The 24,570-nt window shown below is 43.6% G+C and overlaps 1 protein-coding gene across 8 annotated transcripts in view; it reads right to left on the bottom strand.

Annotated features, from left to right (window-relative positions):
* Positions 1 to 148: 148 nt before the first annotated feature.
* DCLRE1C (DNA cross-link repair 1C) overlaps positions 149 to 24,570 on the bottom strand; it is a 33,026-nt gene continuing 8,604 nt past the window's right edge. For 2 of the 8 annotated variants that reach the window (XM_053572495.1, XM_053572494.1), the window contains 10 exons: positions 21,917 to 22,018; positions 21,467 to 21,539; positions 21,154 to 21,294; positions 17,758 to 17,859; positions 14,772 to 14,908; positions 14,140 to 14,194; positions 11,486 to 11,574; positions 8,654 to 8,748; positions 5,513 to 5,554; positions 155 to 2,785 (listed from right to left, as the gene is read on the bottom strand). In XM_053572495.1, the coding sequence (XP_053428470.1) occupies positions 1,860 to 2,785; positions 5,513 to 5,554; positions 8,654 to 8,748; positions 11,486 to 11,574; positions 14,140 to 14,194; positions 14,772 to 14,908; positions 17,758 to 17,859; positions 21,154 to 21,294; positions 21,467 to 21,539; positions 21,917 to 22,018 (1,762 nt within the window). In that variant the 3' untranslated portion in view covers positions 155 to 1,859. Of the gene's footprint in view, positions 2,786 to 5,512; positions 5,555 to 8,653; positions 8,749 to 11,485; positions 11,575 to 14,139; positions 14,195 to 14,771; positions 14,909 to 17,757; positions 17,860 to 21,153; positions 21,295 to 21,466; positions 21,540 to 21,916; positions 22,019 to 22,556; positions 22,613 to 24,570 lie in introns of all 8 variants that reach the window. The other 6 variants (XM_053572497.1, XM_053572492.1, XM_053572493.1 and 3 more) reach the window with 6 other exon arrangements.

Raw genomic sequence — 24,570 nt, 5'->3', positions numbered from 1 at the left:
AACACCCACCCAGGATCGTACACTGGTAACAGTCAGTCTTAAATATCAGTAGATATATACTAGCATGTAGTTACATATACATTGACTCAGAGTCCTGTTACCCTAATAATAGTGTAGTGGGTCCAATACTTTTTGGTCAAATTATCATGCAGCACATGGTAAATGCTCATTATGTGTCAGTTTAATCTGCAAATTGTGTTTTAGAGACTCCATTTAAACTTGTTCTGAGATTTCTGCTTCTTCACTCTATGAAATGTCAGCTTACCAACGTGTTTATGAATATAGTTAAGACTTTATTAAATCCTCATGCATAACAAAAGCATAACCTATTGGTTGACCCTGAGAACAGTGAATGGCATGACACACACTCATACTTTACCCATTAAATTCTAAAGCGTTTTCCTTTAGATCCTGATTGTCTAGTTTTAATTTTACACACACCACTGCATTCACATCAAGGTTCTTAAGCAATGGAACGTCTTTTGAAATAAGGTGCCTATTTTTTCTGTAGCCATTAGTTTATTGTAAATAAACTTTCAGTGGGCCAAGAGGAAGTCACTGTTGGTAAATAAATGCTCCACGTGCACGTAACTGTACTGTTTGCGGGAGGCGTGTTCTATAAAATGACGACATTCAGATTTGCTGTGTATTAGTTCTAGCATTGACAGGATGGGAAAGTCTCTGAACTATAACTGTATTACTCGTCTGTCTGAATCAGTTCTTGTTGAAGGCACTGTCAGCGGCGTACACTTTTAGTACTCATGTCTTCTTGGTGAACCTGACCTTTTATCAAGGAAATTGTTACTACTACATCCACTCCAGCTTTCATTTAATAGTTTTACATGGTCTTTTTTCCATTTTTTCACTGTTAGCCTACCTATTTCATTTGAATTTTTTTTTTTTTTTTTTTTTTTTTTTTTTGAGACAGAGCCTCAAGATGTCACCTTGGGTAGAGTGCCATGACATAACAGCTCACAGCAACCTCCAACTCCTGGGCTTGAGCAATTCTCCTGCCTCCACCTCCCAAGTAGCTGGGACAACAGGCGCCCGCCAAAATGCCCTGCTATTTTTTGGTTGCAGCCATCATTGTTGTTTGGCGGTCCCGGGCTGGATTCAAACCCACCAGCTCAGGTGTATATGGCTGGCGCCTTAGCCACTTGAGCCACAGGTACCCCGAGCCATGAATTGAATTTCTTATAGACAGCATATAATTGGGTTGTTTTTTAATCTTGATTTTTTTTTTGAGACATGATCTCTCTTTTGCTGTAAGCTGGAATATAGTGGCAAGATCATAGCTCACTAGGGCCTTGAAGTCCTGGGCTCAAACAATCCTCCCACCTCAGCCTCCCAAAATACTGGGATTACAGGTGTGATTCATACACTCAGCTCTCAGTCTGTCTTTTCAATGGTCTATACCAGGCATCCTCAAACTTTTTAAACAGGGGGCCAATTCACTGTCCCTCAGACCGTTGGAGGGCCGGACTATAGTTTAAAAAAATAAACTATGAATAAATTCCTATGCACACTGCCAATACCTTATTTTGAAGTAAAAAACAAAACGGGAACAAATACAATCACACCGCCTCATGTGGCCCACGGGCCGCAGTTTGAGGACGCCTGGTCTAGCCCATTTTCAATGATGTAATTATTGATGTGCTTGGATTTAGTTCTACCACCTTATTTGCTTTCTGGTTTTTTCCCCCATTTTTTGTTCCTGTTTCCTTTTTACTGCCTTCTTTTAGGTTATTTGAACATTAGGTATTCCATTTTATCTATTGACTATTATCAATAGATAAGTAGATAATCTCTCTTTTGCAGAGATTTTTTAGTGATTGCTCTAGGATGAAGTGTTTTAATTCTTAAATATCTAACAGTGAGTATCTTCTTTTTTCAACTACTATACTCTCACCTGTTGCCAACTTCTCGTATAAATATTGTAAATGCTCTTGTTTAGGTAGCTCAGCTTCTGGAGTTGAGGGAATTTCAAACTCAGAGGAGCTCTGTGAATCCACATTTGTGCTAAGATTCAGCAGACTCTTTTCATCAGATGTATGTTCTCTACCACTGACAGTAGTTGGTTCTCCAACACTAGACACTACAGTTAAATCTTGATCTCTACTTTTCAAATCAGAGTCAGTATCTTTTGGGCAAAGTACATTTTGTTCCATGTGAGACGCAGGAATATTCTCTTTGATTCTAGGTCTACAGCCAACTTTGTTCAAGGAACTAACATCCCCACCAATTTTCTCTTGGGAAGATAACAAAACAGTATCAGATTGACTGTCCCAGCCTTGACTTCCTTGTTCTGTTATGTGTGTTGACTGAGATGAATTCTGGGAAGAGATGTGGGTAGATTCTCCATCAGAGTCACTAAAAAGCTTTGGTGACTGAGATCCCCCTGCCTCTGTAGAGGAAGGGCAGTTTTCCACACTCTCATCTGTGACTTCGTCAGTTCTTTTAAAGAATACCTCCCACTGCGGCACATCCCCAGCAGCCTTTTGCTGGGGAAGTGGTTCAGGGCTCAGATCTCCGTGCAGTGAAGCTGGGATCTCTGATTCTTCTTCACTTTCACTGTTGGATTCTTCACAATCTAAAAAGTTTGCCAAAAGAGAGTTTTGCAGACCCTCTGCTTTGTAGCACCCTGTGCTTTGTCTCAGTTTTTCAGGCTGGTTTTCTGACATCGCAGTCACTGAAAAGACCTCAGGGTGAACAGTTTGCTGGTGTGGAACCTTGTGCCTTAGAGGTGCTGGCAGAGGCTCATCAAAGAGATCATCCTCTTCTTCCTCTGTGGGGCAAACAAAAGTAGTTACAGGAAACAAGCAAGGGGAGCCGCTTTGTACTTTCCATAAAAATCTAATTTGTATAATTTACCTACAGCCTCTATTCCTAGAATCGCAAAGAATACAGAGGTCACTCTTCTCCAAAGAGTAAGTTTCTTTATTCTTGGGATATTCTGAATAATTTAACTACCATCCTCCTTCAACTTTTGATAACGTCAGACTATCAGTTGAGGATATAGGTCAGTCCTATTCTCTCAGCAAGCAGGCTAGCCATTACAATCACAGGGAGAGCTTTTTTAAAAATACAGCTTTTCTCTATGTCATTCTAGACCTACTGAATCCCTAAAAAAAAGGTAGGGTGAAAAGATTTTATTTTTTAAAGTTCTGCAGCTGATTCTGTTCATCAGGATAGATGCCGGGGGAATACATCCAGGTTAAGTCAACGTTATCCAAAATGCTAATAGCCATAAAGTGTCAAGAACTAAAAGCCAACAAAAGTCATTTTCCTGATTTTTAAACATGCAATATCAATAAACAGTAATCCCAGTCCGCTTAAATTTTTTAAAATGATGAAATCCTTACTTGGAGAATGAAATTCTCATAAATGAATACATAAATTTTCCATAAAGTAAACTGCAAAGCCACGGGACTGGGGAAAAAACAAGTATTTTCCTGCCTTGTAATGGCACCTAATCTAAGGAAGGAAATTAAATGCCCAGGAAACTGCTACATACGGCAGCTTCTTGTTCTACTGATGAATCTGGTGTTAACTTACAACAACCTACTTCTTAGAAAGATAACTACCTTCCCAGAGATGAAGGGTGTGGCTGAACACTACAAAGGGGCTAAACTAACGGACCCCAGATACCACCATCCAGCTCCCACTTAACTGATGAGGAGACAGGCCAGACAGGCAGTGTGCCAGTCACAGCCCCAACCTCATCGTAACTGGTCTGGCCCTTCATTTCTACAGGGCTTAAGGTGGCTGAGATGTCTGCTTACTGTATTTAGAGTCATCCCAGTCTCCAGGATATGGCTTAACCCAGTGGTCCCCAACCATTTTGGATGTTTCATAGAAGAAAATTTTTCCATGGGACCGAGATAGGGGGGCAGATTTGAGATGATTCAAGCACATCCTATCTCCACTTCTGATCATCAGGCATTCGAGTCTCACAAGGAGTGCTGCACTTAGCCCACAGGACGGGGAGCACAGGCGGTGCCGTTGGGGAGCAGCTGGAAATGCCGATGACCCTTCTGTAACTTACCCGCTGCTCACTTCCTGCAGAGCAGGCCACAGACCCGTACTGGCCTAGGGGTGAGGGACCACAGGCTCAAGCCATGGATATCTTTGTTGTAACTCCTCCACGGGTATACCTAGTATATCTTCTTATAAAATGTTTTTAGAAACTGGATAGTGACTACCAGTATCATGGTACATTTCAACTGAACAATCTTTCCTCTGCCCGTTTTCACATCATCTCCTGTGTATACTAGAAAAACAAGTCTCTATATTCTTAAAAACTTACCCTAACATTATGTACTTTTTGTTAGGACAACAGAGAATTTTCATGTAACATAGAAAATGTCGCAATAAATACAAAACTTGTCAGAATCCTTGAGAGTTTACACAAACTGACACTAAAACCACCTAAACTCAATAAAAAAAAAAGGGATAAATGTCAAACAGTTCATAGATGCTTTCCACCATCATGCATTATTGATTATAAAAATCATACGGAAAAGCAATTTGGCCATATGTATTAAGCACCTTAACTTCTACATTATAACCCAACTGACGTGAAATAAACTTATGTACGATGTTGTTCATGTTATTTATAAAACTAAGTAGTTCTAAATAACCTAAACATATGACAGACATTAAATGTACCATTATATAGACATCATAACAATATGGAACCATTAAACTGACATTTTTGAAGAATTACACAAGAAAAACTTTCCACTAAATGTCTGAAGTGAAAAAAATACAAGTTTAAATGTGTGTGCATATATAAAAATGGTCTAAAGCTGCTTTTCAGCCTGTGTGCCCCTGTGTAGTCTTGTAATTGTGACATTCCTGCAACACCTTCCCCCTCGCCTTGCACCAAGTGTCCTTCTGTCTCCGCCACCCTGGCCCCACCCTCCAGTCCACCTCCCCGGTGCCCACAGAGCTCCAGGACATCAGCCCAGCACTCATCACAAGTGTTCTCGGGGCCCAGTGCCTGTGTAATGCTGCTTTGGGAACATTTTCAACATCACTTCTGAGTTTTGTGACTATTTATATAAATGAATAGAAAGCAAAGGAAATACATTAAAATGCCAATCAAAATAATTTAGATTTGTGTGGTCCTACATAACTTTGTTTTCTTAGTTACCTACTATATACTCTGTGAAAGAGGAACAAAAACAGTAATTTTATAGAAGTGGTCCCTAGGGATAATTTAATAGTGATAAATTATTTAATTATGTAAATATAAAGCATCAGCATACAAAAAGCTTTTTAAAAGAGGCTAAGAAGAATGCTTTCAGAATTTGGCCCCCAGATGCTCAGACGAGCACAAATCTTAAAACAGCTGATTCAACATGACTTGTATGTTAGCACTGACTCGGATCAAGAGGCCATTTTAAGTACTAAACGACCTGAACGACTGGTCAACAAATCTGTGGAGATCACCAGAGATTTCAAAGCATACTCACAGGACAGAATGGTAATTGTAAAGTTAATGACATACCTGGAATAAAGTATGACGGCCCCTGTTGCTTACAGAACACATCTAAAGAAAGTAACATTAAAGCGCTGTTTACAGATCTGCACTTGTACACATGTAAGAAAAGCTACAAAGATTATTGCTGTAATACACATATTAGTAAGGAACGAAAAGCCTAAGGAATCAAAAAAGAACAAAATCAAAGCTGACAAAAGAGAAAAATGGAAATGACCATCCGTTCAAAAAAACTTAAACCAGTGGCCTAATTGTGCCTGTGGCTCAGTGAGTAGGGCGCCGGCCCCATATGCCGAGGGTGGCGGGTTCAAACCCAGCCCTGGCCAAACTGCAACAAAAAAATAGCCGGGCGTTGTGGCGGGCGCCTGTAGTCCCAGCTACTCGGGAGGCTGAGGCAAGAGAATCGCGTAAGCCCAAAAGTTAGAGGTTGCTGTGAGCCGTGTGAGGCCACGGCACTCTACCCGAGGGCGGTACAGTGAGACTCTGTCTCTACAAAAAAAAAAAAGACATTCATCATCAGGTCGGCACCCATAGCACAGTGGTTATGGCACTAGCCACATACACCAAAGCTGATGGGTTCGAAACTAGCCCTGGCCAGCTAAACAATGACAACTGCAACAAAAAATAGCCGGATGTTGTGGTGGGCACCTGTAGTCCCAGCCACTTGGGAGGCTGAGGCGAGAGAATTGCTTAAGCCCAAGTGTTTGAGTCTGCTGTGAGCTGTGACGGCATGGCACACTACCGAGGGTGACACAGTGAGACTGCCAAAAAAAAAAAACAAGATTTATCATCAAAAACCAGTGTGGACTGGGCAGATACGCAGAGTCTGAAAGTTTACCTGCCTGCAAATAGGATGGAGCAGCGGAACTAGATTCAACCTCCCACCTGAAGCAACTCAAAACCAAACTAACAACAGTGGCACTCAAGCCACCGTCACCAGGCAACAAAGAACAAGAGAAATGGGGAGTAGAGCAGCCCTGAGATGGTCCAGCTCCTGCTTGGTGGCTGATTCCAGTCAGAGAGGGCACATCCAGATACAGCCTGTAACATCCTACGTGAGGTGGACCTGGGAGTCTGCGGACATCGAGGTGGCTGGAGTGTGTAGAACAGAAAGCCGGAGGAGAGGCTGGCACGAGAGGAGGCAGAAGAGCTGCCAAGGGCCCGAGCAGCACGTGCTTGTAAGGAAACCACCGGGAGCCGAGGAAAGAATCACCCAAAAGAAACGGGAACAGCATCCAGACCTCACACAGGGAGTGCCAGGAACGGTGACTTCCCAACAGCCACAGTGAGAAACCTCATAATCCACGGGCATTTGTAAGAGAACCAAAGGGCCTTGCCTCTGGAGTGGGGAAAGTTACCCACAGACTAAATTCTGCTGGGTCCTGCCACACAAAGCTACAAAGACACAAGAGGACAGAACTGTAAGCATGCTCATCACATGCCAAAACAAAGCTCAAAAAAAGTTTATCATTACTTTAAAAAAAATTTTTTAGCCCTATACCTGAGGACAATAAAGAATAACTTTAGGAATCCAAAATTATGCAAGACCTAATGTACACCAACCGGTGAAGCAAGCAATTTTGGTATCGCCATGCAGGGGACAACTGCTCATCGATAAACAATGAATCTCCAGCATGCTGAGTGAAATAAATGAAACTCTATGATTCTGTTTATATAAAATTCTAGAAAATGCAAACTAATCTGTAGTGACAGAAGGCCGATCAGGGTTGCCGTGGCAGGGGCGAGGACAGGGAGGAATTACCAAGTGGCCGAAGGAAACTTGCAGGGGATGGGTGTTTTCAGGCTCTTAATTACAGTCATGGTTTTGAAGGGTGTGCATGTGTAAAAATGGAGCACAACGTACACCTGAATCGTGCAATTTATAACACGTCGATACCTCAGTAAAGCTGTTCTTATAAAACAGAACTAAATTAGTAAAGATTAGAGGATGGGGTTAACACGGGAAATGAATGGAACTGTTTTCTAGAAGTCTTTTTAGAGAAAAGACAAAGGTGTTTTCTTTCGGACACAGTCATAGGCTTACTGTATCAGTCTTGGACTTGGCATCTAAGTGTTTTCAAATTAGATCCTAAATAGCAAAAATGCGAAGATGCAGAGATGGGAGAGACAGACCTAGACTGGAGTCTCAACCCATCACTTACTTCCTACTAGACCTTAACTCAATAAACTTCAGTTTCCTCATGGGTAAAATTCGGATGGTACCCCCTCCTAGATTTATTTGTTCAGAGGTCAGGCTATAACATATGTATTTAGCACAATACCTGCCACATAGCAGGGGTTCAATAAATAGCATCATTAGCCAGTACGTTTGGTCACACATTCCCCATGCAGCATGATCACTGGCCCTCCACCAAGGAACGGAAATTGAGAACTCGCCACTAAATCTGGCTGCTGTACTTCAGAGCTTACCTCTGTCCTTAGCTGCACAACGAAAGTAGCAATGAAAGAAGGTAGAAAACTATAGAGAAAATCTATTTGTATAAACACTACTGATCAATCAGACTAGAAATGATAACTAAAAAAGTCTCTGTTCTTAGTATTTACTAGTATCTTAAAGAGGCATTCAAGGATAACAACCTGGTTTCTCTTCATGGACCATGAAGGTCTTAGGGCCTATGTCTAGAAAGCTGAGACCACCACATGGTGCAGCCCAGTTTTCACCACTTTTTTTTTTTTTTTTGTAGAGACAGAGTCTCACTTTATGGCCCTCGGTAGAGTGGGTAGTGTGGCATCACACAGCTCACAGCAACCTCCAACTCCTGGGCTTAAGCGATTCTCTTGGCTCAGCCTCCTGAGTAGCTGGGACTACAGGCGCCCGCCACAACGCCCGGCTATTTTTTTGGTTGCAGTTTGGCAGGGGCTGGGTTTGAACCCGCCACCTTCGGTATATGGGGCCAGCGCCCTACTGACTGAGCCACAGGTGTCGCCCCATTCACCACTTGTTTTAAACCTATGAAGGACAGCTGTCTCCTGATTTTACGGGCTGAAGACAGGAAGGCAAAGTACGTCCCAAGATCATGGGACAAGGCTGAGCTCCATGGGGACCGAGGCCACTCCCACCAGACCAGAGAACCCTGGAAAGCCGTCTCTCCCGGAAGCCCACATCTCTGAATCCAGGACCGTTCTTACCTGAGTCTCGGTGGAGTGTTCTAGCTCTCTTCAATTTTCCCAGTGGTTTATACTTCAGTTCAGTTCTCTGGGAAGATCGGCATAAAGGCTTTAAGCTAAAATGAATCAGAATATTTCATTTTTTCCTTCTGGGAAAGCTGCTGGGAGGTAAGCATCATTGATAAAGACTACAAAAACATGGCCATAGGGGAAATCACATAATACTTTGTAGCACTGAAAAGCAATGTTTAATATTTAAAAATCACTTCAGTATACTAGTGATTATAAGCACTTAAATCCAGCCTGCACCTTCAGCAGACTAGAGCAAAACTTCCATCTTTGCTCACACAGTACAACAAAGGCAGGTCCCTATCCTAAAGACCTAATAAGTGACACAGTGGCATCTGGCATTCAGGGTGTACAGTAAGCTAGTTGCTTCCCTTTCCCTGTTTAATGAGATTTATTTGTATCTTACAAGAATCTCACTCGTTTGATCTCTTTGTTCTGGATCCTTAGACCGAAAGCTAAGACACGGGAGAGAGAAAACACAAAAGGGCACAGAAATAAGATTGGAAGGTATCCCACCCCTTTCCCGGGGTCTCCTTGCTAACTGCCTCCCTTCAGATTCCCAGAAGCCATTAGGATGATCTCCAACACACGTCCTGAACAGAGCCATTAAGCTCCCAACCTGAGACATGTGCACAGCCACCCTCACCAGACATCCCACCTCTGTCCTCAGGTCCACCACGTTTTCTGGACTTCCCTTGAGCCCCCAGCCCCACCTCAGGACCTCTGAGTGTCACTGCATCTCTCTGCAGCCATTTCAGCAGTTTTCCTTGGGGACCTGTTCACAGTGGGGGTGTCCTCCACCTACCTACAACAGCATCTCCTGATGGAAATGCAAGATGGGGGAGATGCTTTTAACAAGCACCCCAAGTGATGCTTGAGCACATTCAAGTTTATGTGTATTCAAGTTCAGCTCCATGAGGCACACTGAAGTCTCAGCTATTTTAAGAGCAAGCCTCTAACTTTGCTGCCTCCAGTTACCATCTTGTCCCTAACTCACTAGACTCCCTTTCTCAAACTGCTGAAATCTGGCTTCCAACTCACAGGTCTACTGAAATTGCTCTCACTGAACTCACATGTAACAGGACACGAGGTCATCTCTATATTCTTTGACTTCTCACGAGTCCGACCTTGACACCCACTACTCCCTTCCCCTCACCCTGCTCCTGCTCTGGGCCACTGTCTCCAGCTCCCCTCAGAGGTGCTGCCCAGGGCTCTGGCTGCAGCTTTGTGAGCCTCCTCACACCCTCCTGGTGACTTCCTATGTCCTTAAGGTGTCAGTTGTCACCTGTAATGCCAACTCCAAATCTGTGTCCCACTGAGACCTGCACCCAGGCCTCCTGAATCCTCTTTTCCATCTACTTTAGCAAGTTTGGTCCATGTGTCCTCACCAGGGTCTCTGGGGCGGAGTCCCTGACACCAGGCCTGGTTCCCTCTGCCCCAGAGCAGTGTGTGTATGGCAGGTAGCGTGCCCTCCTGCATTCCCGGCCTCCATGGGACACTGGGGCTCTGCCAGGGTGCGCTGAACCCCAGTCAGGAGGATCCCGACTGGGTCCCAATCACAGTGCCCACCATATAGCTGGCACTGAAGATACTTTTAATGAATTTGTGTAAATGAAACTCAAGGAAAAGGTGAAAAAAGGTAAGACATAGTAAAAGATACCATTATACTGTTTCACCTCGCCTTGCCTTCCGTTTATCCATTCAACAGATAACCCTTTACTACCTGCTTGGCACCGTCCGTGCCGGGTGCATTTCATGTATTATCTCTAAATTGCTAAGAAACCCAATCAGAAGTCAGGAGTATCCCTATTGTTCTAATTAGAAATGACTAGCTCGGGGGCGGCGCCTGTGGGTCAGTCGGTGGGGCACCGGCCCCATATACCGAGGGTGGCGGGTTCAAGCCCAGCCCTGGCCAAACTGCAACCAAAAAATAGCCGGGCGTTGTGGCGGGCGCCTGTAGTCCCAGCTACTCGGGAGGCTGAGGCAAGAGAATCGCTTAAGCCCAGGAGTTGGAGGTTGCTGTGAGCTGTGTGATGCCACAGCACTCTGCCCAGGGCTATAAAGTGAGACTCTGTCTCTACAAAAAAAAAGAATAAAAAAAAGAAATGACTAGCTCTGCTCGGCGCCCATAGCACAGCGGTTACGGCATCAGCCACATACACCGAGGCTGGTGGGTTCAAACCCAGTCTGGCCCAGCTAAATAACAATGACATCTGCAACAAAAACTAGCTGGGTGTTGTGGCGGGCACCTGTAGTCCCAGCTGCCCTGTTTCCCCGAAAATAAGACAGTGTCTTATTTTATGGTGTGCTCCCAAAGATGCGCTAGGTCTTATTTTCAGGGGACATCTTATCTTTCCTGTAAGTAGTTCTTATTTTCGGAGGATGTCTTATTTTAGGGGAAACAGGGTACTTGAGAGGCTGAGGCAACAGAATCGCTTAACCCCAAGAGTTTGGGGTTGCTGTGAGCTGTGACGCCACGGCACTCTACCAAAGGTGACATAGTGAAACTCTGTCTCAACAACAACAAATGACTAGCTCAGAGAAGTAATGTGACCAAGATCACAGAGCTAGCAGATGATGGGGGGATGACATTACCTGTGCCTTCTGCCCACTGTGGACTAAAGGAAACACTCCAGGAAATAATGGAAATGAGCATGAGATGAGAAATATCACAAACAGAAAGTTTTAGATTTGTAAATAGGCAAAACTATCCTTTGTCACCCAGCTATAAGCCACGAGCCACAACGGGGAGGCACACGGGTTCCACACGTGGTAACTACTCACATTTCTATCACTTTATCCATAGTCGTCCCTACCGGAATGACGTTTGGATACACATTCACAGGACAGATGTAGCTCAAGAAATCTTTAATCTAAGAGAAAGAAGATAAAATAGATCAACTATCATATCTCTATGATGAAAAGCAGGGTGTGAGAGGAGCAGAAATCTCCCAGGGCTGTGGCTCTCAACACTGGCTGCACTGGGAGTCAACTGGGGACCTCTTGGGAAAAAGCAACAGCCGAAGCCCAGGCCTCACCCCCAAAGATCCTTGGTACACTGAGTGAATGTGGGCCTGGGAATCAGTACGTTTCAGTGTCCCGGGGTGATTCTGCTCCACAGCAAGAGCTGAGAATCACTGAGGAAATGAGATTCTTTATTTTTAAATACCATTTCCTTGTCCAAGAAGGTCAATAGTCAATAGCCCGTGTTCAACAAATCTTGGTTAGTTAGAATTTAGCTGAATATTGACTGTTATGCACACAAGAAAACTAAGTCTTAGCTTTGCCTTTCTTAGCCAGGCACAGTGGCGCACACGTGTCATCCCAGCACTCTGGGAGGCTGAGGTGGAAGGATCGCTTGAACCCAGGCATTCGGGGCCGGTCTGGGCAACATACATCTTTTCTATATAAAAAAAAAAAAAAAGCATTCCTTTCCTCCTACAAATAATTAGTAAAAAGAACTGCATCTTCAGGATTATGTGATTTGTTCTGACATAAAGCAGAGCACTATGCACCAGTTACCAGTCCCAGGGAAGGACTCCAACACTCCTTCCCTTTACATCCTGGTCTCGTGAGTCTCCCAGGAAAACACTGATCAGCTGGGGCAGGCTGCCTAGCACCCTCTCCTGCCATGCAGGAAGGACCATCTGCCTCCCTCCTAGTTTCTCAAATAATGGAAGCCGGGGTCTGCCTGAGGGCTGTTGACACACAGTCTTAAGCAGAAGGAAGGAACCCTCCCTGAGTCCAAAACAGAGAAGGTGTTTCCACACAGGCAGTAAGTTGGTACAAGCTGTGTGTGCTCTTTATCTCTTGGAAAGAAGTGTTCCCGGCCCAAGGCCCATTCTTCTGTGGCCAATGCAGATTGGAAGGTTGTGCACATGGGCCTGCCTTTCCCAACACTTAATTCTAAACAAGCACAATTACATGCAAAAAAAAATTCACAAATACCTTGAATTTATGAGAATGAACAGACAAACTCTGCCACTAATCCTCAAAACATCTCTACAACCCAGGCGAACTTTGTCACTTACTAGATCTTGGCAAGATTGTTATCTCAGCCAAGTTACCTAACATCTCTACATCTCGGATTCTTCACCTAAAAGCATAAATGAGATACCGTGTAAAGTGCTCAGCCCGGTACCTGGTAAGTGGTGAGACATTAGAAAGTTGACAATGAGAACACAGAGATTTTTATTGCCTTCTGCAAAAGGAACGATAGACTAGGTCACAAAATGACTATTGTAAGTATCCAACTTCCCAAAGATAAGACCAAATCAAAAGAGGCAGGAAGCCAAGAATTATTGTTAACTCTATATAAAAATAAGATGGCTACTTTAAGCCAAGGCGAGATCTCTTCTTTATTTTTCATAAACAATTTCTTGTGTACCTCCAAAGTAGGCATGAAAAGAGAAAACATTACTTGCCCGCCCATTACCTACGTGACTTGCACAATCAATCCAAGTTGAGGCTAGTAGAAATCTAAGACCCCTTAAAGGAATGTGGATAAAGACAGCAGGGTCAAGTCTGTACTAGAAACAATTCACAACCTGTTCGCAGGGACGAAGTAGCCTTAGGGAGAAGAGAGACACCCAGGAGAGGACACCCTCTCTCCCTTGCACAAATTGACTGTCACCAAATGCCTGCCTTAAAACAATACGGTAACACAGCTGATTCTCTTTATCCACAGTAGTTACGTTCTATAAAGTCACCACAAATAACCACATTAGCAAATGCTGAACCGTTGTTCCTAGGAGAAATACACGGTAGGTTTTCTGTGAGCCTGGATGACACCATTTTCATCCATCAGTCAATACATAACTTCATTTTTTGTGTTTCTGTTTAAAGACATCACATTTAATATATTTAGTGCACTCATTAACATTGAACTCGTGGACCACAGAACTATAACTCGTGTCTGAATAAAGTTCATCTCATGTTTTCCCTCCATAAGGCACCTCACAGCCTTCTTGCCCTTAGGAACACTAGACAGAACTTCAGTTCTATGATTGTTCACCATTTACAACAGTGTTATCACCAACACGAAGCTGGAAAATATGAAAACATACCACTCAATAAACCCACAAAGGACCCTGCGCAGAGCACGAGAGGGAAACGCACAGGCCGAGTACAGCCTTGTGTGGTCTAAGCCAGGAGGGTGCACCTCGGGGGACTCAAATTTTTCCCCACTCAGTGTCCACAAATGATCACAAAAGCACTTAAACATTGGTATTGGAGTTACAGATTTGTTTCGGTGAGTAGGAAAACACAGAAATAAGGAATCTGTGAAAAATAAGGATTGGCTATCTTTCAAAGAAAAAAAAAGAAAGGAAATGAGATTTAAATAAAAAGATGCGTCTGAAAGTCAAGGGCACTGCGGTCAACTATGAAGGCTGCGGCCGGGCGGCAGTGAGGGCTATGAGCATGTGGGGTCCTCTTACCTCGCTGTAGGAAGAGTGGAAAGAGAAGCACGCTCTGTACGAGCTCTCGCCAGTCCTAAAGGAAAATGAAAAGGTCACTGGGCAAAACTACGTGAGTTCTAAATCTTGACCCTTCCCATTTAGGCTATTTCAGTATGAAATCACCCTGACTCAGGAACTTCTTCTCCGGATAGGAGTGAACCTCCTTCAGAAATGGAACTCTGTTGTACGTGTCTACATCCTGAACAGCCGAAGTTAAGGAAGTGTTGCTAAGATACTAGATCATTCTCTGTGACATCAGTTCATGACTTCTAGGTGAAGACCCAGAGACCCTTCGTTTCCAACCGCCTCACCCGGCTAACTAGAGTAGCGCTCAGGATCACCTGCCCAATACTCTTAAGATGGGTTTAGAAGCAGCATATCCTTGGATTAAAGTTTAAATTCATGAAATCATTTCTTGGGCTTTGACTACACTGCATTTAAACTAAATTAAATCAGACTCGGTGGCACCTGTTGCTCAAGGAGTAAGGCGCCGGCCGCATATACCAGAGGTGGTGAGTTCAAACCCAGCTCTGGCAAAAAAAATAAAATAAAATAAATTAAATTAAATTAGACAATGTACCTCAAAGACAACTCTGGCATTGCTTTCTTACCTCACTATGACATCTGTTTTTCTGGTTCTTTCTCCAAACCACATGGTAGATGGCTTAATGCTGATTGTGTGGAGTGGAATCCTGTTTTTGGAAATAATTCCACAAGGTAATCTATTCCACTGAAAATATTCCTCTGCCTAAAAAAGATAAAAAACATAGAAAAACAGTTGTGCATGTGCAACAAACTGGTTTATAAGAAGGGTCTCAGGGTGGCGCCTGTGGCTCAAGGGGTAGGGCGCCGGAGGTGGCAGGTTCAGACCCAGCCCCGGCCAAAAAAATAAAAAATAAAAAATAAAAAAAATAAAAAAGTTTTAAAAAAAAAAAAAAAGAAGGGTCTCAAAAGCAAAGGCAGATTAGTTTTCAGACATGCATGAAAAAATGTAGAACTGAGGAAACAATCAGGTAATTCCAAATTGAGAAAAGTTCTGCAAAACAACTGACCTAGACTCTTCAGAACCGTCACCCTGAGGACAGAGAGGCAAAAGGCTAGAGGTAAGACCTACATCACCGCACCCTTCAGGCCTGACCGAACGCAATGTGTGACCCATAATTACACCCTAGTGCCCCTTCTGCCTGCACTCCAAGCTATACAGGCATTACTGGGACCCCTGGGGAAATCTGAGTATAGACTGTACACTAGCTAATGGGACTGTAGGAACGCTCCATTGCCTGCAGGAAGGGACCAATAGTACTGTGGTTACACAGGAGAATGCTCTTTTTCTTAATAGATACATCCTGAAGGATTGAAGGTCAAGTGTCATGAACTCTGCAACATACTCCCAAGCGGTGTGGGGAGATAGCTGGTTACACATACATGGAGAAAAAGAGACAGAGGAAACGTGGCAACGTTGAACTGGTGAACCCAGATGAAGGGAATACGGCATTCTTTATCCTAGCTTGCCTTACAACTCTACTGTTAGAAATGTTGGAGGGGGCGCTGGCCCCATATACCAGAGGTGGCGGGTTCAAACCTGGCCCCGGCCAAAAACTGCAAAAAAAAAAAAAACAGTTGGAGGAAAAAAGGAACAAGAGTGTTTTTGAAAGGCTGAAAAATAATAGGATGACTTTTCCAAAGCATTATTTTTACTTTGGGTCCCCTAAAACCATTAGCCCTCCATCCCAATCAGATACTTCCAGGGCCCCTGCTGCTGTTCTCAGGAAGCTCAGGAAGAAAGCCAAGACAGTGCCGACCTCCCAGTCAGTGCTGGTAAAGGCTGTGCGATCTAAAGAATACCTTGAGCTGCTAGAAGCAGAGTCCCAGGAAAGCAGCGTCCCAGGAAAGCAGCCGTGATAGTAGCATTACAAATTACTTTGTGGGATGTGAGCAAATTCAAAGCAAAGAGAAATATGCTGATTAAAAGAAGTATAATGTGGGGCCGGGCGTGGTGGCTCATGCCTGTAATCCTAGCACCCTGGGAGGCTGAGGCCAGTGGATTGCTTGAGGTCACAGGTTTGAGACCAGCCTGAGCAAAAAGCGAGACCCCCCCACAACTCTACTAAAAATAGAAAAACTGGGGCAAGATTGCCTGAGCCTGAGTTGGAGGTTGCTGTGAGCTGTGATGCCTCGGCACTCTACCCAGGCCAACAGTTTGAGACTCTGTCTCAAAAATAAATAAATAAATAAAGATGTATAATGCAAGGGACCAAAGAACATAAGTCTAATAGAAAAACAGAACAAAATCATTTATATTTAACATGCACATTTTTAGCCATCCAAGAATACACTGGACATGTGTATTTATGTGAATATTATGTGTTATTTATGTAGGAACACACCAAAAAATGGTGAAATAAATTCACGAATGCAAGTTGGAATACGCAGCTTACCAATTATCAACCTTACCAACCTGGCTTGCAGCTCGCTTACAACAGCCTAAAGAAGAACAGTCCACACTATGGATAAGAATTCTTTTTTGCTTCAAATTATGCTTGATTGTAAGGGCCAACCAACTTTACTTTAGACTTCTGGCTGACGGAACCAGTAATACTGCCACGATAGTGATCTAAAGGCATAAATATGGTATTTGCTAAAAAAATTCCTCAGCATTTGAATGGTTAGGCTACTTTAAGATTTAAAGGAAAATTATATTAACTCATCTCACTGGATTTGAAGACCATTAATTTAGTCCTAGAAATTTAAATTTGAAAAACTAAAATTTTATTTTTAATTGAATAAAAATCGTACAGGAAGTCTTACACCTGACATTTGATAACAGAAGGGGGTCTAAGGTGGCATTAGAAAACAACCCCAAGTGACACAACTTACAGAGACACTGGAAACACTTATTTGAAATAGGACCATAAATATGTGTAACTATTTCAAACCATGAAGGAAAGTTATACCTAAATCCTAAATTTTTTTTTTTTTTTTTTGTCAGACACCAGTCTCACTTTGTCAGTTTGGGTAGAGGGTTGTGGTGTCATAGCTCACAGCAACCTCAAACTCTTGGGCTCAAGTGATCCTTTTGTCTCAGCCTCTGGAGTAGCTGGGACTACAGGCACTCTCCACAACGCCTGGTTAGTTTTTCTCTTTTTAGTAAAGACAGGGTCCCACTCTTGCTGAGGCTGGTCTTAAACTCCTGAACTCAAGCAATCTGCTTGTCTCGGCCTCCCAGAGTGCTAGGATGCCAGGCATGAGCCACCATGCCCTGCCTATACCTAAATATTTATCTCGAATGCATAGAAGGAAAATATTTATAAAGTATGCTCATGTCATAAATCTCAAAATAAATAGCAGTGTTTCCATAAATTATAAGCTATAACATATTACCAATTTCATTACAAGAAATTTATATTCTCAAATATGCATGAATAGATTTCATCAGAAAACTATAAGGATCTGTGTCTATTTGCCAACTTTGAAAGGTAAGGTAATGGACTCCAGTAACGTAGTCTAAAAATGGCATTTCTGAAGTTTCTTCTCAACCTAGACATCCTTTTTTATGGATCACACAACCTGTACAAGACAAACGATCTGCACACATACCTTTGGGTGTCGACACGCATGGATCTGGGTGTTGCGGTCCGTCGTGAGATGGTGAAGGATGTCAGGCATGTTTCTAAACATGTCTAGCTTATCCACATGAACCTCCAGGAAATAATATACACAAGCAAATTAGTCGAAATGTACTTCCTAGAACTGAATTGTTCAAGGGTCATTAGTCAAAGCAAAACGTCCAGCCCATAAACGAACCCTGTGTTCGTTCTTAAAACCTAGCGTTTGGCTATTTCCACGCACATTAGTATTCTGCCAGGATCATCAGTCATGCGTCCCACTGGTCAGGGTCACTGCCTATCACTGCGGAAATAAAATGTTACAGAGACTCAGCCCATGCATTTCATTCAATCCTGCTAAGACTGTCCTTTAGTTCTTCAAAAGGAATTCAATTAATATTTATTGTGCGCCTATTGTATGTCCCACTTGGCTGTCAGTGCTGGGTAGACAGCAGTGATCAAAGCAGACAAAAATAGTCAGGAATCAGCTCGTTAAAGATACACAAACAGCATACCCCAGGGGAGCAGCTGGGAGAGGGTGGAAAGCTGGACACGGAGGCGTAAGGCCCAGTCCCCTTCCCACACTCCACTCCACTGCGCTCAGAGCAGGAAGGCAGGTGTGCAAACCCTGGCCACCTCCAGAAGGTTAAGGCTACTATGTCTTAAAGCATTAAACCCAATGTGTCAGTTTTTCTTCAAGCTCATCTTCTGGGTATTTCCAAGTATATGACAAGTACTTAACCTACCAGTAGGATTATAAAATTTCAAAAAAGTAGTATTCTCAGCCAGGCGTGGTGGCTTGTGCCTATAATCCCAGCTGCTTAGGAGGCTGAGGCAGGAGGACTGTTTGAGGCCAGGAGTTCCACCCTGGGCAACATAGCAAAACCCCATCTCTAAAAACATAAAATTAGTCGGTGGCACATGCCTGTAGTCCCAGCTACTAGGGAGGCCAGGGCGAGAGAATCTCTTGAGCCCAGGAATTTGAGGCTACAGTGAGTTATGATCACACCACTGCCCACTATCCTGTACAATAGCATGATGTCTCTTAAAAAAAAAAAAAAAATTCTTGCTTTAGCATCTGAATAACAAACAGGCTAGAATATTGCCAGATTGCTGTGGTATCTGATACCAAGACAGGTGTAAAAAGCATACAGAGCAACTGTCTAATTGCTTGTTTTATCCTGTAGCACATGCCCCTTGCTTCCCCATCAGTTGACTAATAACTGATAAAAAGCAAAAAGGAGGCCAGACGCAGTTGCTCATGCCTATAATCCTAGAACTTTGGGAGGCCGAAGGGGGTTGATCACCTGAGTTCAGATGTTCGAGACCAGCCTGAGCCAGACTCAGGCCCCATCTTTAAAAAAAAAAAAAAATAGCCAGGAGTTGTGGCGGGCATCTTTAGTCCCAGCTACTTGGGAGGCAGAGGCAAGAGGATCCCTTGAGCCCAGGAGTTTGTGGTTGCTGTGAGCTATAATCTCACAACACTCAACCCCAGGCAACAGAGTAAGACTCCTCTCAAAAAAAAAAAAAAAAAGTAAAAAGGAATTTGATGTTCTGGGTCTCTAAGGAGGAGGGAAACAAGGGAGATTCTAAGGTGTATAAAGAGAAGTATGGCAACTTTCATGCTCACAAACATGAAGAAAGCTGAAAAAGTTGTCATAGATCATCATTGAAGTCTGTCGGTGAAAAACCTCGGTTTTCCCATTTTCGATTCCTTATCTAAGATTGTTCTGTCCCCTGCAAAGAAGAGATGTAAGACAGGGCTCACCCCAGGGGCAATTTGTTCAGAGGAAATGCTGAGGTCAGCCCCTCAGGCCTCTCTCCCACCGCCCCAGGCCCTCCTCTGCCCTCCTCTGGCTCCCTCCTACACAACAAGAGCTTCCAGTCTCCTCCCTCCAGTCTAGAGGCCACTAACGGCCGCAAGACAAATCTGGGGCTGATAAATTTGCAAAGAGAAGGCACAGGGAAAAACAGCAGACCGTGTAGACAGGCGTATGTGTGTATGCACACACAACCCACTATCACTGTGGTTTTAATTTAAAAGACCATTGAACACCTACAAAACCTAGGACAATCTCAGAATGAAAGGACATCCTTCCCAGAATGGAGAGCTGGCAACTCTACACCAACACGTCTGAAGGAAGGAGGAGGGAGCAAGAAACTAAGAAAGGACGTGGGAAGTAGGAACGGCGAGGGGAGGGAGTGAGGGAGAAGGCAGGAACGTTTGCAATTTCCAATACAGGAAAACCAGCCCATTTCAACTTTACCAAATGTGCATTATGATGATTGTTGAGTTCTTGGCACGAGTTTATTAGCTAAAGGAATCTAAATTAACAGGGACAAAACAAAGTATCACTTAAATGGCCAATAAGTGGTTCATCTTATTCAGACTCGTTATCAGAAATCCATCTTCTCTTAGGGAAAAAACACAAGTCACACTCTTGGTGTGAGTGCTGCGGGAAGGGGCTCCCTGCTCAGGGCCTGAGAGGCTGGGAAGAAACTACTGGAAAGAGCAGGTGAAAGCTCCCTCCCAGCTACACACTCATCAGGGCACTGTGCCCCTTGACCCACAGTGGGAAACACAATGTTCACACAACCCAGTATACCTGTACACAGGCACATGTATTCATCTGTGTCTGGTTTCCTAAGCACGTGTTCCCAAAATGATAATTACCCTGATAGCAAACAGTACACGCTGATACCTCCTAGTTCAACTTTATTTTCAGTGGTGGTTACGATCACTAAATTTATGTCATGACAAAGTTTGGAAAAAATTCTTCCCCTCTGTGGGGCATTTCACTGAAGCCTGCTATCTTCAACCCCCACAGCTGCTGACCAGTAGAAGTCCTTGGCCTCTTAGGAGCCAGGCCACACGGCAGGAGGGGAGCAGTGGAGCTTCCTCCGTGTTTACAGCCGCTCCCCGTCACTCTCATCACCACCTGAGCTCCGCCTCCTGCCACATTAGTGGCAGCATTAGATTCTCATAGAAGCGTGAAGCCTACTGTAACCTGGGCACGTGAGAGATCTAGGCTGCGCTCCCCTTCTGAGAATCTAATGCCCAGTGAGCTGATGGGGAGAGGCAATGCGCTTGAATCATCTAGAACCAAACTCATTTCCCATGCCCCACCTGTAGAAAAATTGTCTTCCAGGAACCCAGTCCCTAAAAAGGCTGGGCCCAGTGTTCTAAGTCAAACAGGGTCCGGGCAATTTCCTCCCATGAGGATGTGAGTAGCAAAGATGACGTCACCAGGGAGGGCCCGAGTCGTAGTCACGTCCTGATAGATGCTTCCGTCTGCTACTTTTGTCAGTTATTTGAGGAGTAGGGAGAGGAAGGCAAGTAGAGATTGGGAGGATGGAAGGAAGAGAGAGAAAAGAACAGTCACCATACCTGGACTCCAAACTCTTCACTCAGGTTGGTAAACAAATATTCATAGCCGTAAGCTGCTTTGCAGTTCAGCCACACGACATGGTACGGACTCCGCGTGATCCAGCTTCGAACCAGCTCTAAGATTCCACTCAAACACTCCCCCTAGATGGGATTTGTAAGATGTCTATGAAAAGCCTTGCCTACTCTTTCGCTCCTGACAATCACAGGTACTCATGCCAACAGGGACAACTGTGATCTGATCTGCCACCCTAAAAACTTCCTTAAAGAAACACGGCCGTGCCCCAGTCATCACCGTCCCTCCAGGCCGAATTACCCGACTTGGAATTTGATAAAATCTTGGATCGCAGAAAGTAGTATCTAAATATACACTTTGGATGTCTTTTACTCTGAAAAGAAAGGAAAAAAAATAATAAAAACTGGTGTTAGCCATCTAATGGGATACAAATTCTACATAAAATTTAAATTCTTAGTCATTTTACAGGGCATTCCATTCCATTCGGAATGTTTTGATTTTCATACAATAATACAAAGGTTTCCCATAAATGATCCAGTGAATTTTGACAAATTCATGTTACTGCCTTAATCAAATAGAGAGCACATATTTAAATAACCCATTTCATGGGGGAAATTCTGCTCTACTATTATAAAGATCACAATCAAGTTTGATTTCTAACAGAAACAAAAGCTTGTGTTTAGTGGGGAAAGAGCAATACAGCTTATTAAACTATGGCCCTACATTTGAGAACCGTGTGAGACTCGGTACCTGCCCCCAGAGTGCAGAAGCTCCATTCTGGCAGCTTCTCCTTTCCCCAATCTGAAGTCTCCTGTGTACAAGACAGTTCCGTTATTGCCCTGAAATAAAAACCTGAAAAGGATACACGCCTCAGTAACTTCTAAGTGTCAGGCAAAATCCTAATAAAGCAGCACACCCCCAATCTGTAGCCAACTCTTCCTGCTGAACATTTCTCTTATGACACAGAGTTAATGGAATTCCCACAGCTCTAAAACCACACCAGGCACTGAACTGTTGCCTCTTCCCTGGGGTAGAAAGAAATAGCAGATTTCATGGGAGACAGCACTGCATTTGTATAGATGTGATAATGTTAGCACTCTCAAACATCGTCATTCCGATTCACAGAGAGAAAACTCCATGTGATAGGAAAATGCACATCATTGGAGAAATAGCAGTTGAAGACTTCCATCATAAGAAAGCCACGTTTCAATTTTGATCTTCACCTCCATCCCCCAAGTTCAATTTGCAATGATTAAAGAAATAGCCAGAGAAATCATCAAATCTCCCTCTGTGTTTTAATTTTCAGACCCTAAAAACTCATTTCTACAAATATAATATAGATCTACAATAATAAAATGAGCCCCCCTACAAAATAGATGAGCCCCCTTACATAACTGATCCTGGGCAGTGACCAGCTGGTAAGAGAGTCACAACAATCTCTTCCTTCTATAAAGAAAATAAAGAAAAAAAATGATAGATGTTATCATCAGGACCCGGCTAAATGAGAAATATGCCCTCCTTAGGAGAACATATTCAAGTACTTCTCAAGAATGTGCCTTTTCTTCCCCAATTTTCTCACTCTCCAATTCCTGGAAACAAGTAGAATCCTGGTCCACTCAATACATGATTAAACTGACCTTTTCCATGGCTAGTTGTAGAACCGAGAAAAACGCAAACCTAAGTCCTCACAAAAACTTGTATGTGAAAATTCACAGCAGAATTATTCCTCCTAGCCAACAGGTAGGAACAGCCCAAACGCCCATTGACTGATGAACAAAACAAAATGTGATGTGATGTTCCCTACAATGGAACAGCATTTGGCTGTGAGAAGCTCTGAAGTGCCAACAGCCCCGGAAAACACTGCTCCACAGAAGGAACCAGACGGGAACAGGACACATGGCACGCTGTACGATCCAGTGACAGGAGATACGGGACAGAGTGTAGAACACAGTGGTAGTTGTCAGGAGCTTGGGGAGGGGGCCTAGAAGGGATTGAAGTAGGGACAGGCTTTCTCTTTGGGATGATGAAAATAATCTCCAGTTGATGGTGGTGACCAGTATACAACTCTGTGACTCAGACTTTTATCTCGATAAAGCCATTTTTAAGAAACAAGACTGCGTGTAGCCTGTCACTGCATGTCACACTGTCACTGCACGTCCCTCGAGCGCCTCTCCAACCAGCAGAAGTGCGGAGGGCCCTGCACACCCTCACAGTGCTTGGTGACAGCAACCCTCATACAGGTCTTAACATATTTATTCTGAAGGCCACGCCGCCAGCTGATGCTGGACGAACAAAGCATGAAAGTCACGGGCACAGGAAGAGACAAGCAGGGCCACAGAGGGGCAGCAGGACTGGCCAGAGCCTGTCCTCTGCTGGCTGCTCTGCCTGGGGAAGGCCCCTCCCCCGGTCCCTGTGTGTGACAAGGCCACAAATCAATTACCATACTCCCCAGAAAAGCAGGTATCTGGGATGGGGCTGGCATCTAGGAAAGCTGATGCCATCTTTTCCTCCCAGCCTGTTTCAACCCGCCCTAAGCTAGCTCTGGGGTCTTCCCTCAGGATGATCTGCAGAGAGCAATGTTTCAACTTCCACTGTCTCATCTTCTCCAATGCAGAAATGTCAGAAAAAAATGAGTCTCTGTTCTGACCACAATCATACAACATAAGCCACCCTCAGAGTTAAACATATCAAAGCAATGTGTTATTATCACACTATAGAACAAATATTACTTAGATAAAATAGGAAAATACCTATTAGCCCTGGGTATGGGGGGTGTGTGCAGAAAAAAAGCAGGCCCATTGTCCTGCTTCCTATTAAAACAACACACTCATAACAGTACTACCTCTAAATTTAAGGATGAAGGCCAGGTGTAGTGGCTCACGCCTATAATCTTAGCACTCTGGGAGGCCTGAGCTCAGGAATTCAAAATCAGCCTGACTAGGAGCGAGAGCACGTCTCTTAAAAAAAACTAGCTGGACGTTGTGGCAGGCCCCTGTAGTTCCAGCTACTGGGGAAGGCTAAGTGCAAGAGAATCACTGGAGCCCAAGAGTTTGAGGTTGCTGTGAGCTATGATGCCACAACACTCTACCAAGGGCAACAAAGTGAGACTATGTCTCAAAAAAAAAAAAAAAAAAAAAAATTTTAAGGATAAATTTTAACCCCCTTGGGCAGTAACTTTTTTGGAATAAGAAAATGATTAAGAAAAAAATTAAATACATATAAATCTGTTGCAAATATATTACCCACCATTTTATATCCTGAACATTATTATAACAAACCTAATATGACGATGACACCATGTAGTAATAACTAGAGTTCCCATCATTAGCATGTGATAATAAAAAGGAATAACTTTGACTTAAAAAAAGTCATGTCCCATCCTGAAGTAAACAAATCACTATTAT

Source organism: Nycticebus coucang, chromosome 20 (assembly GCF_027406575.1).
Source record: "Nycticebus coucang isolate mNycCou1 chromosome 20, mNycCou1.pri, whole genome shotgun sequence".
Lineage (NCBI taxonomy): Eukaryota > Metazoa > Chordata > Mammalia > Primates > Lorisidae > Nycticebus > Nycticebus coucang.
The sequence above is the reverse complement of the archived record's forward strand: the minus strand, read 5'-3'. Positions and strand labels throughout refer to the sequence as shown.